This window comes from Acipenser ruthenus, chromosome 21, assembly GCF_902713425.1.
Source record: "Acipenser ruthenus chromosome 21, fAciRut3.2 maternal haplotype, whole genome shotgun sequence".
Classification (NCBI taxonomy): domain Eukaryota; kingdom Metazoa; phylum Chordata; class Actinopteri; order Acipenseriformes; family Acipenseridae; genus Acipenser; species Acipenser ruthenus.
In genome coordinates, this window is record NC_081209.1 from 2,174,940 (window position 1) to 2,193,345 (window position 18,406).

The following is an 18,406-nucleotide window of genomic DNA, read 5'->3' on the forward strand; positions in this document are numbered from 1 at the left end:
TTTCAATGGGCGTTTGTTCGAGTATTCGTCCCAGCACTTGCTATGAGCTGTGTGTTTCATTTCATGAGTGTCCTCTCTCTCTGTGTAGAGTGCAATGCCATGTGCCATCCCAAATGTGCACCCTGCCTGCCAGCCACCTGCGGTCTGCCTGCTGAATACGCCTCCCACTTCACTGAAGCTTTCTGCCGGGACAAAATGAACTCCCCGGGGCTGCAGCTGAAGGACCCAGCCAGTCATGTGAGGCTGGAGGGCTGGATGAAGCTGCCGCGGTAAGTCTGCTTGAAATACTGTAGCACTGCTGATCGCCTCGCCAGCGCTGAACACGACCGCCTCCAGCGCCTGTGTGCAGGGTCCCTGTCGGCCTGCCACAGCTCATTTTGTATGATGGAGTTCATGCTAGAATACAAACAATTCTGGGAATTGCTGAAGTCCTCTGGTTTTATTCATGCTGCCTTTGTTATGTCAGCTGGATCAATGAACTCCTGCTGCCGCCTTTTGTATCCCCAGATTGACTAATTGAAATGTGGCAGATCCAGGCACTGGCTCGTTTCTGCTCTCATGGCTTCATTTCCTCTTGTGTATTCAGGAATGGGAAGCGTGGACAGCTGGACTGGGACAGGAAGTATGTCATACTGGAGGGAACCAAAGTGATGATCTACGACAGTGAGCCCAGGGAGGGTGAGTGATTTTAGATTTTAGATTTATTTTTTTCCAGTAATTAACCTTCCCGCTCTGCTTCTAAGAAACTAACATGATTTCAACACTAACTGTGCTTCATCTTTCCAAGAGCTGGTCCCACATCAGTGAAGGTACTTTTTATAAGAAAGCCACAGTATCAGCTCGAGGTCCTGAGTCTATGTTGTCAAAACTCCCGTTTCTGTATTGTTTTTGATCCAGCCCTCTGTGGATGCCAGTGTTCTTCTTCTGCTTGCTTAGCAAAACCAGGAGAAGTCAATTGGGCTGTTCCACTAGAAAGGTACTGTATGGGGTTCGTATTCCAGATGTTGGTGAAATCAGACCTGTTCATTTCAAACCCTGTGCACGAGCGGCAGAGTCTCCTGGTTCATTTAAAGAACATAACAAAACTGCTTTGCTGTTTAAAACTGGCCTCCTCATCTCTAAGACTTGACCTAGGGTTGGGCAAAGGGCTCTTGTTCTGCATTCCCTTCGTGGTGCGGTTGGGCCAGCTGGGAGTCTTGATTAGCAAGTTAAGAAACCAGGTAAATGCACGAGGGGATACGGTGCATTCGCTCTGTAATGTGATCATTTCCAAACTTAGACTGGAGTGGCGTTCTCGTGTCTGAGTAGACTGATCACATGATTTAGCAAAGGCAGCGAGTTCCCTTGTGCAATCAGCAAGGTTCCTGACCCTGAATAACGAACGGTAAAGCTGACCCTTTTTGCCCAGGCCTGTCTGAGCTGGTAGGCAGGTTGGGAGCCCTTCTTTTGATGCTATTTAATGAAATGTCTTGGCAGAGGGGCTGAGGCCAGTGGAAGAGTTTGAGCTGTGCCTTCCGGATGGGGATGTGACTGTGCATGGAGCTGTGGGAGCATCTGAGCTGCCAAACACTGCCAAGACAGGTACGAATTCCTCTGTGCGTGTGTGTGTCTGCATGCGTGTGTGTTAGTGTGTGCTGTAGCCCATCCTGCTTGTCCCTCCTCTTTTCTCAGATATTCCCTACATCCTGAAGCTGGAGTCCCATCCCCACACCACGTGCTGGCCCGGGCGCTCCCTGTATTTCCTGGCTCCCAGCTTCCCGGACAAACAGCGCTGGGTAGCTGTGTTGGAGTCCATGGTGTCCGGAGGTCGCACCAAGCGGGAGAAGGCTGAAGCTGATGCTGTAAGTACAGGGAAATACGAAGAAGGTGTGGCCATCTCTCTAGGGTTGCCATTGCTTTTTGTGTCAAGGAATTGGGAGGTAGAGAAAAATGTAATACTCATTTTAAAAGTAAACAAATGCTTTAAATAAACAAATGCTTTAAATGTATACAAAATACGTGCTTATCAAAATAGCATACTATACTTGTCTACTTAGTTTTTTTTCAGTGTATCTTCTTCCGTCCTGATTTTTGTTGCTTTATTGTGTCTCCCCATTACTTACAATTACTGTGCATGATTTCTTGATATTAATTGGCCCACCCTCCCCTGTGTCACTGTATGATAGGCTGATGTTTTCCAAAGAGAGATGCCTCTTTCCCCATTGGTCCAGGTAAAGAGCTGCTCTGTGCTGCCTGCTGCTTTCCCCAGAGCTGTCCGGAGGCTCTGCCGGGTTACCAGAGCTGTGCCTGTGTGCAGCAGGGGCGCTGCAGCTTACTCCCTGCCTGCTCTCCGAATGGCTTTGTGTTTAAAACATGTTTGTGTGTAATTGCTTAAATGTTGCACCCATTGCTGACGCACGTGCAAGAGAAGATCCAGGGGGCCGTGGGCATAGGTGCAGAAAGACGGGCCAATGTAAAACTGTACTACATTCCCTGAACACATGAAACATTATCTTTGCCCTAACCCTAACCCTAATTAAGATTCATGTTTGGGTTAGGGTCAGGTTATTTCAATCTTCAGCTCAGTTTTGCAATTCTCTCAGCTGGCCTGTTTTTTTGCACCTCTGCCGGGCTGTGGATTGGATACTAAGATCCTTCATGGTTGCTTCACTGCTGCTTGTCTGGTATCAGTCTCCTGAACATCCTGCACCCATTTCTCTTCTATCTGTGTGACACCAAGTCACAAAAGACTGTGTCTCCCAGGGTGGAATAAAACTATTGTCTTCAGTATTCAGCTAAACAGTAAGAAAAGGGATGAGGCTGGGCTTTTAAATTTAAATTGAAATGTATATATCTACTGCAAGGCTAGCTTGTTCAGTTGGAAAGTAATTGTCGCTAAGCTAGATAGAAAACTGCAGCTCAGCATAAATAATATCATGAGATGGCAGAAATGTTATTTTAGGAAGAATCACAGTGGATTCATAGCGTTATAAATCAGCTCTCCACTTTCCAGAGTGACAGGGCAATCAATAACCATCTAAATGTTGCTTTAGGCGACCTTGGTGGTGTGGAGTGAAGAGGCTGCTCTGAACTTGCCTGTGTGTTTCTCCTTTCAGAAGCTGCTTGGAAACTCTCTGCTGAAACTGGAGGGGGATGACCGTCTGGATATTAACTGCACCGTTCCTCTGACCGACCAGGTACACCTGAAACTGAACAAGGCAGTGAATACAGTACTGGCCTGTTCATTAGAGAAGCAACACTTAATCAATTCATTGTTTCTTCATTGCAGTGGCTTTTGTTTTGCAAGCCTCAGTTAGACGGTTCATTATCAATGAGTCACTTTGGGGACATATTTTGAGTGTCACCTATATACAGTATATTAGTAGGACATGTATTTGAAGGCTTCTTACTTTTGAATTCTAAAGTGTTCTCAATGCATCTGTTTATTATTGATAATTACCTGTCGGGTATTCGATGAGGAAACTGGTTGCAGATTGCACCGTTAACGTCTGTCTGTGCGTCTGTCTCTGTGTGCAGCTCGTGCTGGTGGGCTCGGAGGAAGGGCTGTACGCCCTGAATGTTATAAAGAACTCCCTGACTCACATCCCAGGCCTGGGCTCCGTGTTCCAGATCCACATCCTGAAAGAGCTGGAGAAGCTCATCATGATCGTGGGTCAGTAAACCAGGACTAAACTCTGTGTGTGTGCATCTGTCTGTGTCTGTCTGTGCGTGTGTGAATCTGTGTCTGTCTGTGCGTCTGTATATATGTGCGTGCGTGTGTGTGTGTGGGTGTGTGTGCAGCTGCTGTTGTTCATTTAAACACCCTTCCTTCCTGTGAATAAATCAATATGCCATTAATATTCTCTTACTTTCCGAAAATCTGTTTTTAATTTTACAGTAAATCTGCATTCAGTTACATTTATTTATTGATGATCTAAGTTGTTTGTACTTCAGAACGCTTGGGGTTCGGGGGGTTCGCGTCCATAATCTGATTCAGTGAGCTGCCACACTGGATCGCTGTGCAGCGCATGACTGCATGTGTTTGGAAGCGTTTCTGTTCGAGTGTCATTGCCTGTCTTGCTCCCACAGGAGACGAGCGGACGCTCTGTCTGATCGACATTAAGAAAGTGAAGCAGTCCCTGTCGCAGTCACACTTCCCTGCTCAGCCCCAACTCTCCCCCTCTGCCTTTGAAACAGTCAAAGGCTGTCACCTCTTTGCTGCTGGCAAGGTAGGACGTCTCCACTGGGAGTGGACATTCTTGGGTGTTCAGAGGCTCAGGACAAACCCCCACCACATTGTTTTTTGGGAGGGGGTAGTCCTTTCTTTTTTAGTTTAGCTACTGTATAATAATAATAATAATAATATCTATATCAATCATCATTTAATAACTTTATATTACCAGTCTAAGAATAATAACACCATCAATAACTATAAAACACTCCATAGTGGAACATTGTGTAAATACAAAAAGAAACAGTCAATTCAGTAACAAGTTTTTCTCAGTTGAAGATATTCAGAAAGACTTCATCGAAACATTGTATTCACAAAGTGGCCTTATCCTATCTTTCCTGTACACTGGAGCAGTGTGCTGTGATGAGTGGAGTATTCTTTCCTGTACACTGGAGCAGTGTGCTGTGATGAGTGGAGTATTCTTTCCTGTACACTAGAGCAGTGTGCTGTGATGAGTGGAGTATTCTTTCCTGTACACTGGAGCAGTGTGCTGTGATGAGTGGAGTATTCTTTCCTGTACACTAGAGCAGTGTGCTGTGATGAGTGGAGTATTCTTTCCTAGACCCTGTATGCAGGGCTGCGGTGTTGAGTTACAGTAGAACAAGTTCAACCCTTTTGGAGTGAGTTTGTTTCAGGTTCGTTCTTTCATGTATTGATGTATTTACTGCTGCTGCTGCTCTAGGTTGAGAACGGACCCTGTATCTGTGCCGCAATGCCAAATAAAGTGACCATCCTGCGCTACAATGAGGGGCTCGGCAAGTTCTGCATCAGGAAGGTTAGTGTCCTCTGTGCGGGGGACCCAGCCTCTTTGTTTTCCCTTCCATCCACTCATGTGTGTTGCCTTCCTTCTTACAGGCTGGGTTTGCTCAGGGTTTATGAAGATCGTTTGTTCCTGAATGGGGTGGGATCCTGGATTGGCACACCTGCAGTCTTTTATTGTAGTTTTTTATGAACAATTGGTTTTTATATTTGTTTTTTTTTGGTATATACTTCTGGCAGGTTGCGCTTGTGTATGAGATCTCAATATACCTTCATGCATAACATAATGGAAGTAGATGTTATTACATCATAAGCACTAACACGCTAACCCATTCCCCCAGGATAATCCTGGTTATGCAACACACTGCATGCCTTTGCTTTACACTGATGAGGGTGAATCATCGGATCCTTCTAAGGGTTGAGATCAGTCAGCTGCTAGGACCCGGAGGGGCTGCATGGCCTCCTCCCGTTTGTACATTTTCTGAAGTTCTTAAGAGACCCAGGGTTCCATGGGCGTGGGCTACATTCAGGGTTAAAAAGGATAATGCCGAAGCCAAGCAAGCTTGCAGTCAACGGAAACCTGTTGTCCCCCCTCAGGAGATAGAAACGTCCGAGCCGTGCAGCTGTATCCTTTTCACTGGTTACAGCATCATCCTGGGAACCAACAAGTTCTATGAGATGGAGATGAAACAGTACCTGCTGGAAGGTGAGCGGATCGCACTCACAAGGACCTACGCACTGAGCTGCAGAGCTGTCGTAGGGCTATCGGGAGCATGCAATATTTTTGTTCAATGTGTCCGGTAAGGTTTTCTGAAGAGATGAAACTAAAAATGGATTTTAAATTATTCTTTTTTTTAAATACAGAAAGGATATGTGATTTCTCACATCAATGAATTAGCATGGAGATGGGCACCTCGTATTTATTTTATTTGCTCATTGATATTTTTCAATCCCTCTTTTGTAATTTAAGTGCTGATAATTTTTTAGTTTAGCGTAAAGCAATGCTTGTTTTGTTAAAATGATTCAAGTGGTGTAAACATCACTGTTGTGGTCTTAGGAAATAGTAAGTCGTTCCTGGAAGATGATTGTGTCTTTATGTACATTTAAATGCCCTTTTAATCCCAGTTTGCTTGTATGATATATGATGTGATGTATATGATATGATATGATTGTCTTGTAGAATTCCTGGATAAGAATGACCCGAGTCTGGCTTCAGCCATCTTTGCAGCCTCCTCTCACAGCTTCCCCATCGCCATCATGCAAGTGAACTGCATTGGCCAGAAGGAGGAATTTCTGCTCTGTTTCCATGGTAACAGACTCCTTTTACCATGCAAGGGGGGGTTATATTCTAGATATCGCTTCAGAGATGACACAAGCCTCTAGCATCCCTTAGGAAATCTCTCTCTCTCTCTAACTACAGTGTAGTATGTGTGTGTGTATGTGTGTGTGTGTGTATATATATATATATATATATATATATATATATATATATATATATATATATATATATATATATATATATATATATATACACACACACAGTATATATATATAATATACACAGTATATATACACAGTGTAGTATGTATGAAACAATATACTATATATCAAAATGTTCAAATACGTTAATAAATAAATGTATGTTTAATATGTTAGAAGTGTAGCAGGGAAGCCTTTTTCTGTAATCAGCAATAGAAAGGCCAGTTTCAATGGAAAGCTGAGTGTTTCATCCTCCTGCAGAGTTCGGAGTGTTTGTGGATTCGTACGGCAGAAGAAGCCGCACTGATGACATCAAGTGGAGTCGCCTGCCTTTAGCATTTGGTTCGTTTTAGAATTTTCACTTATTTAATGAAAAAGATTTTATAAACCACAAAAGAATGCATGTAATAGCATTGGCAAGTGTGTATTTCCTCACTTTAGCCTGGACTTTAAATATTATAATACACACTATAGAGAGCCTTGACTGTCTTTATTTATTAATTTATTTTTTTTCTGTACAATAATAATGAAAGACACGAGCATTCTCTTTTTTTTTTTCTCTCTCTCAGCCTACAGGGACCCGTATCTGTTTGTGACTCATTTCAATTCTCTGGAAGTGATTGAGATTCAGGGCCGCACTGCTTTAGGGTAAGTGCTGCTTCCTTGTAAGGAGCTCTGCAGGTGGAGCAGTGAAGACGGTTCAGTGTGGAGTCTCAGTGTAGCTGGATGAGCACAGCCTGGTTAAGTACATTTCCACTGATGGAAAATAAAACACCAGATCAAAGTTCTGCATACTTACGTCTACAACTTCTCCGAGCTAAACGGAGCATTAAACAGTAAAACATAAGCAAAATGAACACCCCAAGTTTTTAAAATCAGGCCCTTTTAATGAAGTGTCCAATTTCCTAATGAGTGATATACTATCAGAATGGCTGTGATGGACGGCAGCAGATCTCTCCAGGGTGCTCTTGTAAACTAGATGATTCATCTCGATTTATCTGTTGTGTTTTTTTTTTTTAATCCAGTTTAAATGTGTGTGTTTTATTTCAATATACCGGTATATATTTTAAACTGTGCTCCACAGTACCCCTGCCCACGCTCACTTGGAGATCCCTAACCCGCGGTACCTGGGACCCGCCATCTCGGGAGGAGCCATCTACCTGGCCTCGTCCTATCAGAACAAGCTGAGGGTCATCTGCTGCAAGGGGAACCTGGTGAAGGAGAGCTCGGCCGAGCAGCAGAGAGGCGGGGCGTCCAGCCGCAGGTGAGAGGCAACACATCTAAGTCAATCTGATCAGACTGAGAGTGAGGTTCTACTGTGCTGTACAGAGTGACTGGTCACCTGAGCCGAGCGCTGCAGCCCAGGGAAACCAGCTTCCTGGAGAAAGATTCGGTTTGTTTTTTAGTTTTCCTCTTTTTATAATTCCACTGGTTAAAGGTGTTGACCTTTTTTATTAATACAGCACACTAAAATTATTAAAAAAATAGAAAGTGTTACAGACATTTCTGACTTAAGAAACCCCTCCACTCTCCATTTCCAAATGTGTCTAACTTTTGATCTCCGCTACATATTCATCTAGGAGAGCATTCGATAATATAATCCTGTCATATTCTGTAAATAACTGCAGCAGTCCAAACAAAAGAGGACCTCCGTCGTACAACGAGCACATATCCAAGAGGCTGGCGTCCGATCCAGCACAGGAATGCCGCCCCCGGGAGCCCAGCACCCCGCACAGGTACCGGGAGGGACGCACGGAATTCCGCAGGGACAAATCCCCGGCACGGCCCTTGGACAGGGAGAAGTCCCCCGGCAGGATACTGGACAGTCGCAGGGAGAGGTCTCCTGGCAGGATGTTCGACGACAGGGGGAGACTCCAGACCGGCTCTGTAAGGACCCCTCTGACTCCAGTCAACAAGGTAGGGGCAGGCTTTCACACCGCCATGGCAGGTACACGGGGTGGCTACAATGATTTGCACTGCTTTAGATCTTCCCAGTCTGGGACCTTGATGCAACGTGCCAGTTCTGTAATGTAATACAGCAAGGTTCCTAGCTGAATGAAATGAAAGGGTCAGGTCGGGTCAGGAAGTTCTTTGCACAGGCTTTCAATGAAATGGTTTGTGTCGGAGGTCTACCCGTGTAGAAGGTGCTTCATGCACAGTGTCTCTCTGGTTTTTGTTTGTTTTATTTTCCCTTAATGATATGGCCGGTGTTTCCGTGTCTCCCGATACAGGTGTGGGATCAGTCTTCAGTGTGAGCGCACTGCCCACCGCAGACCGCTTCTGTTTGTCCCAAACACCCCCTCACTAAAAGGAGGAAGCTCTGATTCTCCCCGGCCCATCTCAGAGCTGCAAGACCACGCTAATTACTGCACTTCATACGCTTGAGGGTGCAGCAAATATATTCCATGTGTATCGCTTGGGGAAACTGGCTATTCGGAGCACAGGACTCTTTTTTTTTTTTTTTTTTTTTTTTTTTTTATTTTCAGCTCACCATACAGTTCCACGTAACATACACAACACAGAAAACTGTATTTTGTTGCAATCCGTTCTAAACGACTTCACTTGTCAGCACATGGCGACCCAGGAATCACACTAAGCAAGTTCAAGCAACACAAAGTGCTGTGTCCTAAGAATTCATTAGTTTACATGTGTTTCCAGCCAATGAAGGGGGAAGTATTTGATGCACCCTTTTATATTAGTACTTGATCTACGATACTGTAAATAGTTGTTACACTTTTATAGTCACAAAGGGAATACTGCGCTGGTACAGCCAAGTCTATTTTTTATTATAGATTGTTTCTAATGTACTTGTCTTGTAATGGTTTCCTGTTTAAAGAAATCTACTAAACTATTATTTATAGCTTTCTCACCCTGTTGTGGTGGATTTTCTATTGATCTGCACACCTGTAGGTTTTTTTGTATGTTAAGAGACTGATCTTGTACTGGTGAATTCTACATCATCAGGCCCTTGAATTAAAAAAGCTACCAGGTTCTGTGTCATGAAATGAAGAAAGCTTTTTTTTTATATTATAATAATAATATTAATAATAATAATAAAGCTTTTGAGAGCATAGAGAAGATGAACTGTGTATAGCAATTTTGGTTTTATAATCTATACTGCAGGTGACTATCTTTTTTGTTTTAATTGGCAATGTGTTTAAACAAGTTTAGGAAATCGTTTTAAATTCTAAGTGTGACCTACTTCTGAGTTTCCTAAATGCCCTTTTGGTGGCTTGGCAGACTAATGGGTTGAAGTAAATGATCATTTTTGCTTGGTGCATTGCTTCTATTCAGATGTCTCTCTCGGTCATTTGTATGTAAACTGTTGCTGCTGCAGCTGCTGTAAATGCTTTCTGAAAAATACATTTCAGATACTTCGGGCTGTCAGAACACAAGTCAAGTCTAAAAAGCACTATTGAGCATGCATTACCTATATTAAGTGCACACGGAATTATACACCTTTTTGTTCAATATTCCATTTCTATTTTTGTGTTCATACTTTCACTATTTCTGCTTCTGTTGTATTCACTTGTAGATGTGTATTTTGAATTGGTACATTTTTATGTATAAAAGAATGGCATTGAACAGGAGCATTATCTTTCTGTATAGATTTTTTTTAATGTAACAACATAAAACAACTAAAATGAAGCAACACGTGTCTGTTTTTCCTGTGTATAGACTTTGCACCCTCGTATCACACAGTACAGATGAATGCAGTAGCTCTGGAGGTGGGGTAGGGGTGACTTGCAAATCAAATGATACCGAACGTACACATGGGAGTATCAACTTCATTTTAAATGCAATGGGGGAACAGTGACGTCAACACAGGGCCCTGATTTACTGTATGCATGCCAGAGTAAGTATTCGTTTTACATTTTAAAAATAAATTCTTCTTTAACCAGAATTACCCAAAATACATTATTGCTCTCTGCTGGCTTTGTATGCAATGATACAGTCAAAACAAAATGCATGTTCATTGTTGTTAACTCTCAGCAAATTAACTACCCATTCAAACAGTCACTTCTCAAAAATAATAATAGGAATGGACAAGTCCACATCTAAGCACATCGTTGTCGGAGGCTGAACAGGCAGGTTGCAAATACTAACGCCTAATATTATCTACACGCGGCTTTGAATTATTTTTCAAAGTAGCTGCAGTTCTCGGACGGTACCATTACCTATTCAAACGCCTCAAAAGGTCAATCTGATTTTAGAAGGTAAAAAAAAAATAAAATGCCCAAAAAACAGTAAAAAAAAACAATCAATTTAAAGTGCAGTTTACTCACCTTTTAGTTATACATTTTAAACTTGCATTGTGCACGCAGTGTTGAAAAACGACTTCATTAGAACAGGAACACATAATTAACTGGCTGTTACATAGATTTTTTTTACTAAACTAGTTGTACATGTATAATAACATATTTGGTTTATATAGTGCATTTTAATAAAACATCTGTAAAACTATCCTTCACCATAACAACAAATTACATTTAGGTGAAAAGTTAGTCAGTCGTCTAAACAAAGGAATTTTAATTTTTCTTCTCTCCCTTAAAGGAAAACAATGATTAAATCAGTCTATACAGATATAATATAGCCAAGTCCATTTAAAGCTGGTCCTACTGGAGAGTGTTTATTATACCTCCTTAAGAAAATTCAAGAGAAAATACAACCGGAACACTGGCCAAAACTACAATAATAATCACATGTGCATGTCTAATGCACTCGATCAAGCTGTTGAGCACCACAGGATATGTAGAAAAGGGTTTTAAACTGGCATCAGTCTTTTCCTCCCTGGAACGAAAGAGAATACTTGAATGGAAAGAGTTTGAAAAGGATCCAGGCATGGCGTCTTGACCTCGTCGGTACTTCAGAGATCTGGTGGTAAGTTTCAGAGTAGCATCAGCTGCCTGCTTCAGTCAGACTGCGGGGTTTGGAAGATGAAAATTAAAGCAGCCGCCAAACTGGAATGCAAGAATGTTGGCTAAATGCTGAAAAGCAGAGCTTGATCCCTCTGTGTGTTTCCATCTGGATCAAATCAGTCAAGGGGGGCAGGACTTCAGGATTCATATAGGTTTGTACAGCAGAGTCGTTACATACTTCTTCTTATATCGATGAGTGGCACTGAGAACCATCACACCGTCCTAAATAAAGAGAGAGAGAGGGACTGAAGTCATGCATGCGCTTCCTTAGTATTCAATTCACAGCTCGAGTGCTAAACCCTACATAGAGAGACACGTAGGTGGAACAGCTCTGAAGACGAGGATGGACTTGTGTTTCTAGCTCATTTAATGTATTACTATGCAGGGGTGGAAATAAGACTCCCACTGCATGGCAGTTTGATCCATTCCTGGTTTTATGATGAGTTTAATAAGACATCTGAGCTAGTTACATGCACACCGAGGCTCAGCAAGCTCGTATTAAAACCTAGAATGGGTGAAACTGCTATGCAATTGGAGTCTGATTTCCATCCTTGCTATGCACTACACTACACTCTGCCTTGCTTGGATATTCAGACAAAAGTATGCATAAAAGAAATGTAAAAATGTTTCATAGCTTAAGGGATCAGGGTAATTATACCATTTTTTTTCTACCAGCAGATCCTACTCTGTTTTCAAACAGACTGAAGTTCTAGTTTTTTGTGGATTACCTTGATGGAAAGGGCATACAGGTGATTTAGCATCACGTGGTTAGGTTCAGGCAGCAATGCAGGATCACACTGTTACAAAGGGGAAAAGAAAAGATTATGCACTGAATCAAAGTTACCTGGAATACCATTGCCTGGACTTACTTTACACAAACTGCACAGCACTCGCATGTTACTGTACACTAAAAGAAAGAAATCAGGGATAAGATTTTTTTTTTTTCTGTAGTATTGCTAGTCTCCAATTCAGCTTTTATTATTCTCTGAAAATCTGCCTTTGACTCAAAATGAGGCCCAGTTAACTCTTAGCACAATACCCAACAGCTGAGTCCAGGTCCCGCGTTCGCCGCTCCTCCTAGAACAGCAGGCAGAGACTTCTGCAGAACATTAGTAAAGCTCTTCCCAGTGCAGCTGCCCCTTGCACTCGGTCATTCATTCATTCACAGGTCTGTACTCACAGAGATGCCCGTGTCCTTGTTGAGGATGACCTGCAGCAGGTGAGGAGGGAGGATGGGAGGAGCCTTGAAGCGCTCGTCTGGTTTGCTGATGTAGGCGTCCTGGAGGTACGGGCCGGGAGGAGAGCTCGACAAGTCTGCGCAAAGCAGCAAATGGCAACTGAGATTTAGCACAGGAGCCAATCCAAGCAATCAGTCCATCAGTGCTGAGCACCACTAACAAGCCTCCCTTTGTAAAGCTGTGTTTGAAGTCTCTGACAGGCTGCGTCTGCAGTAAGCAGGTTCTGACTGGTACAGCCCCACCAACACCGCCACTCAGAGGTCCCCTGACACTCAAACTGCAGGACTACGTCTAACGTTTAGCACTTACTTGCAAAACTGACGGCTTCGTTTGGCAGATTTGTGCTGAAACTTCCCTGCTCACTAGCTGTCTGCACCTCTTAGTTATTCACATGCATTGGAAACAGGGTAACAAAAGTGGTGTTAATCATCATCATTTTCAGGATTTTATTTATTAGAAAATAAAAGGGGTAAGCCTCTTGAAGCATCTTGTTTACCAGGGTTTTTCAGAAAGAAAAAAAGGGATCTGCATTGTTGAATTACTACCCAGCTCGTTAAAATAACACCAAAAAAAAAAAAAAAGAGAGCTTTTAAAACAACGTAGGGTTGTTCATTCCGTTTCATTTCCGAAGCGTTTAATCTTTAACATGCTGGGAATCAGAAACGCCATCATAGGCCATCAGTTCCAGCAACATGCATCTGTATTTCAGACTGTGTGTGTGTGTGTGTGTATATGCACAGCATTCCATGCTATATGGAATAGACTGAAGAAATAAACTGGCCTGCACTGTACACTGACTACCATGTAGACACTGAGGCTGACAGCTATAATGGCACTGTATATTTTGGTTTAAAAAAAGCACATTTTAAATTATACTGTATATTCAAAACACTGCCCCCGTGTGGCCAAGCAGTAGAACTGCCTAGCTGTCCAATTACTGCAGTGCCTGCACTCACCCGACATATCAGAACACTTCTGGGAGTCGACCATCAGGGCGTCAAACACTTCGAAATCCGTCTTCTTCACCTGGATCACGTTGTTCACTGTTCCCAGTTGGTTGGTCACCACTGGCTGCACAATGTAAAAACACACAGAACAAAACGCAATCATGAGTCCACTCCCACAAAGCACAGTGCCTTTTAGAGACAGCTCTGAAACGCCTTCTTACATTTCAAAACAGTACCTCTGCTGGGCTTTCCTGTCAAATACACCATTAGAATAATAATACATACCCAAACACCCACTGCAAAATAAGTGATTCTGCTTTTAAAATGATTCCTCCCTGAGCTAGAAAACACTTGAAAACATACTTATAAAACCTCCGCAAGCAGCAGGAGGATGCCGTAGTTATTTGGCTAATAGAGTGACATTATAGCAGGCTGTAAGAGAGAAGGAAGCTTGTGTCCTTAGATAAGACATGTGGAGAAGGCTTGCTGTCACAGTGCAGAGGCGACTGAACTGTGCAGTAAACAGACATCCAGGAATTACATTGTAGTGTCAAACCAAGCATGACTGTGAGACACTGCAGTAAAACTGCACTTTGTTTTTTAATTGAAAGATATTTTTGGTGCAAACTCCTCTTTTAAACTGGAATTGAAACCCTTTGTCAGCTGACATGCTGTTAATTCCATTCTATTTAAACTGCAGCACATCAATGTGGTCCATTCTCACCTCGGAGGGATCATGTGTCCACTGCCCATCTACATAGAACTTGTACTGGTGCTCTCCTTCTGGCAGGTCCAGGATAGCTACGAAGTTATTATGACTGGCAAAGGAAAAAAAAAAAAAAAAAAATTATATATGGCTGATCAATAAAATAAATTTCAATTCGGTAACTATGCAAAAAAATTAAATAATAATATCATCAATAACTACTAACTGCTCAACAGTGGTGTGTTGTAATGCAAAAATAATCAAATTCAATTCAACGACTAACATAACAATGCTGCAGACTCGCCAAGCTTTTTCAGCTCGCTGTAAAACCAAGATTAACTGCAGTCTCATTTGGTAGAATTACCTCTTGGTGAGAGGGATTTTGTTGTTCCAGTTATTGAAGGACCCTGCTAGGAATACATCCTTCCCGCCTCCAGTCCAGCGAAACACCGTGGGCCTGTCGTGAGTCGGGGCTTTGTCACTCACCTCCAGATCATGCTTCCAGGCGAGATACTCCTCCTTCTCTGACGGAGCCTGCCATTGAAACACAAAGCAGTCACTGCGCTGTATGCACTGGGGTGGATTACTGTGTACCGCTGCACGCGCCCCCCAGCATTGAAACACAGTCACTGCGCTGTATGCACTGGGGTGGATTACTGTGTACCGCTGCACGCACCCCCCAGCATTGAAACACAGTCACTGCGCTGTATGCACTGGGGTGGATTACTGTGTACCGCTGCATGCGCCCCCCAGCATTGAAACACAGTCACTGCGCTGTATGCACTGGGGTGGATTACTGTGTACCGCTGCACGCACCCCCCAGCATTGAAACACAGTCACTGCGCTGTATGCACTGGGGTGGATTACTGTGTACCGCTGCACGCACCCCCCAGCATTGAAACACAGTCACTGCGCTGTATGCACTGGGGTGGATTACTGTGTACCGCTGCACGCGCCCCCCAGCATTGAAACACAGTCACTGCGCTGTATGCACTGGGGTGGATTACTGTGTACCGCTGCATGCGCCCCCCAGCATTGAAACACAGTCACTGCGCTGTATGCACTGGGGTGGATTACTGTGTACCGCTGCATGCGCCCCCCAGCATTGAAACACAGTCACTGCGCTGTATGCACTGGGGTGGATTACTGTGTACCGCTGCACGCACCCCCCAGCATTGAAACACGGTCACTGCGCTGTATGCACTGGGGTGGATTACTGTGTACCGCTGCACGCACACCCCAGCATTGAAACACAGTCACTGCGCTGTATGCACTGGGGTGGATTACTGTGTACCGCTGCACGCACCCCCCAGCATTGAAACACAGTCACTGCGCTGTATGCACTGGGGTGGATTACTGTGTACCGCTGCATGCACCCCCCAGCATTGAAACACAGTCACTGCGCTGTATGCACTGGGGTGGATTACTGTGTACCGCTGCACGCACCCCCCAGCATTGAAACACAGTCACTGCGCTGTATGCACTGGGGCGGATTACTGTGTACCGCTGCACGCACCCCCCAGCATTGAAACACAGTCACTGTGCTGTATGCACTGGGGCGGATTACTGTGTACCGCTGCACGCACCCCCCAGCATTGAAACACAGTCACTGCGCTGTATGCACTGGGGTGGATTACTGTGTACCGCTGTACGCACCCCCCAGCATTGAAACACAGTCACTGCGCTGTATGCACTGGGATGGATTACTGTGTACCGCTGCATGCACCCCCCAGCATTGAAACACAGTCACTGCGCTGTATGCACTGGGGTGGATTACTGTGTACCGCTGCACGCACCCCCCAGCATTGAAACACAGTCACTGCGCTGTATGCACTGGGGTGGATTACTGTGTACCGCTGCACGCACCCCCCAGCATTGAAACACAGTCACTGCGCTGTATGCACTGGGGTGGATTACTGTGTACCGCTGCACGCACCCCCCAGCATTGAAACACAGTCACTGCGTTGTATGCACTGGGATGGATTACTGTGTACCGCTGTACGCACCCCCCATTCGATTATTCAGATGAAACTCTCTACAGAAATCAGCCGAGGGTCTTTGGCGTCGCCCGGGCTAACTTACCATTCAGAGTGAAACGAGCGACGAAACAGCTGCTTGGATTTGTGATTATTGCTGCTTTTCTTAAAACTGAAGAACAGCGATCCACACAAACCCAAGCAGCTGCTTCTTCAGTTGTTTCACTGGGAAAGGTAACTTAGCCCAGTCAACACCCGCGACCCTCACCAAGCGGAGCGCTTGGTCTGAATGATCCAGTAAGCGGTGTGTGCAGCCCTGCTGCTCTGCCTCAGAAGAGAGGAGTTGAGGTTCTGGGCTGACCTTCAGCCCCTCCGCATGGAAGATGTCTGCATCCTCTGGGCTGTCCATCAGTATCTTCGGCTGGTCCCCGTCTTTGGAGTACCCGCCCCTGCTGTCCCTCCGTTGGGACTTGGGGTCCCCCTGCCGCTCGCTGCTGGTGTTCCCCATCTTCCTCTCCTTAGGATGCGCTAACCCTGACAAAACAAACCCCCTTCACGGGAGAGAGAAAACTAGTGCCAAAAGTTGTGCATCACCCTACAGAATTAACTCATTTAGCTTCATAAAGCCAGATAATACCTGCTGAATAACGTTACGTTGAATTGACATACCGCTTTGTAGTTTTTCATATATTTACTTCCCGTAAAACTGACAACAATGTAAAAATGTGATATTTTGAAATCTAACATGGAATACTGTACTGCTATGACGGCTTCCAGTAGACACTTGCGATATCATTTTGTAGTTTCTTTGATTACATGATGTTAAATAAAAGATCTAAATGATGTTCACACAGTTTTTCTTTTTTTTAATTAGGTCTCAATCTTGTAAAATTCTAGGTGATGCAAAACTTTTATCCATAGCTGTATAAATCGCTAATCCAATCCGTGTCTACACACAGACTTTACCTCCATACACATAAACGCTGCTTTGCTCAAATTGATGTGTTTGTATTTGTAATCTCTCGTTTGTTGCAATGTTTTGAGTAAGATTTCAATAATGTTTTTATCCCGCTTTCAATCAAACGTTGCTAGGCACATGAAATACCAATGCGCGCCCTTACAGTTTTATTTCGCTGTGTTTCAACACCCTGAGTCAATTTGTTTCGGTTTGTTTGTTTGTTTTTCATTGTTATTCGTGTAAAACGTTACCTTTTATTTTGTCGAGTTAAACTCCACTTCTCAGCGAGTCTCCGGTTTGTAAATAACCTTCAGCGGCGCTTCAGCCCCTCCTTCTCGCAGTTAGTATTTCCTGTAAGGAAGCCTCAGTGGGACAATGCATCAGAGCCAGTTAACGCCTCCGGATTTCTTCACGGTGTAAAATTGCAAGGGTGTGTTGGTGCCATCTACTGTACGTTATTAGAACTAACCCTTTTCTATGTTTGTATATTAAGATATAGTAAGAATGTTTTTTTGGGGGGGGGGGCATACTATAACAAAAAGGTAATGTGATTAATTAATTTAAAAAATCGTATAGTATATATACACACACAGACACACACACAGGGTGATTAGGAAGTAAGTTCTACCACATCAGCGCACCATATCACTGACGTGCTTTCTAACCCCCCTGTATAAGGACCCTTGGGGTCTCTGCATTGTAACAGCAGTGTGCAGAATGCGTCAGGCTTGTGCCCACAGTACTGTACCTGTGTACAGCACACATCACATGTTGAAGCTGTGCTGCTGACACAGGGCTTGTGACTCAAGCCCCAAGGCTTTGGGTTTGTGGTTAATTCAGTCTCAGCCCCCCATGTGAGGAATGTCTTAAGGAGAGTCATGCAGGCTCGCAGCACACTTTAACAGTGCAGTGTTGACATGCCTCACTGATTAGGTTCCATGCACGTGGCGTGACGTGACCGAGGCTGCTTCTGCGCGGCCCGCTGGCACCACACTGTGAGAGCCAATGACAGCGAGGTGTGGATGCATCAGTCGCGTTATTGAGCTTGGACATTCCAAACCCCTGGCTTTATTTTACATTGCGCTGCTTTTAATGTCCAGCATTACTTACCAGACTTATTTATACAGCATATAAATACACCTCGGATCTCTCCAGGCCCGGTTCAAAGACTCAAATCCGTGTCCCCCCCACCCCGGATAACAGAGACGACTCAA

The 18,406-nt window shown here is 44.1% G+C and overlaps 2 protein-coding genes across 10 annotated transcripts in view; one reads left to right on the top strand and one right to left on the bottom strand.

Moving 5' to 3' along the window:
- LOC131699012 (citron Rho-interacting kinase-like) overlaps positions 1–10,096 on the top strand; it is a 46,349-nt gene extending 36,253 nt beyond the window's left edge. For 5 of the 9 annotated variants that reach the window (XM_058994229.1, XM_058994222.1, XM_058994225.1 and 2 more), the window contains 16 exons: positions 89–269; positions 587–678; positions 1,477–1,581; positions 1,672–1,841; positions 2,166–2,210; positions 3,096–3,176; positions 3,517–3,652; positions 4,069–4,208; positions 4,893–4,985; positions 5,567–5,675; positions 6,150–6,278; positions 6,710–6,790; positions 7,018–7,096; positions 7,533–7,712; positions 8,077–8,365; positions 8,680–10,096. In XM_058994229.1, coding sequence (XP_058850212.1) covers positions 89–269; positions 587–678; positions 1,477–1,581; positions 1,672–1,841; positions 2,166–2,210; positions 3,096–3,176; positions 3,517–3,652; positions 4,069–4,208; positions 4,893–4,985; positions 5,567–5,675; positions 6,150–6,278; positions 6,710–6,790; positions 7,018–7,096; positions 7,533–7,712; positions 8,077–8,365; positions 8,680–8,703 — 1,934 coding nt within the window. In that variant the 3' untranslated portion in view covers positions 8,704–10,096. The remainder of the gene's footprint in view (positions 1–88; positions 270–586; positions 679–1,476; positions 1,582–1,671; positions 1,842–2,165; positions 2,211–3,095; positions 3,177–3,516; positions 3,653–4,068; positions 4,209–4,892; positions 4,986–5,566; positions 5,676–6,149; positions 6,279–6,709; positions 6,791–7,017; positions 7,097–7,532; positions 7,713–8,076; positions 8,366–8,679) is intronic. The other 4 variants (XM_058994226.1, XM_058994227.1, XM_058994223.1 and 1 more) reach the window with 3 other exon arrangements.
- A 613-nt stretch (positions 10,097–10,709) lies between these two features.
- LOC117427901 (5'-AMP-activated protein kinase subunit beta-1-like) lies at positions 10,710–17,585 on the bottom strand. The gene is made up of 8 exons (XM_058994231.1): positions 17,444–17,585; positions 16,596–16,785; positions 14,623–14,792; positions 14,277–14,370; positions 13,562–13,676; positions 12,548–12,681; positions 12,096–12,164; positions 10,710–11,589 (listed from the first exon to the last, which is right to left on the bottom strand). Exons 2-8 carry the CDS (start codon positions 16,740–16,742, stop codon positions 11,512–11,514), a joined length of 807 nt encoding a protein of 268 aa, XP_058850214.1. The 5' UTR covers positions 16,743–16,785; positions 17,444–17,585; the 3' UTR covers positions 10,710–11,511.
- Positions 17,586–18,406: the final 821 nt, after the last annotated feature.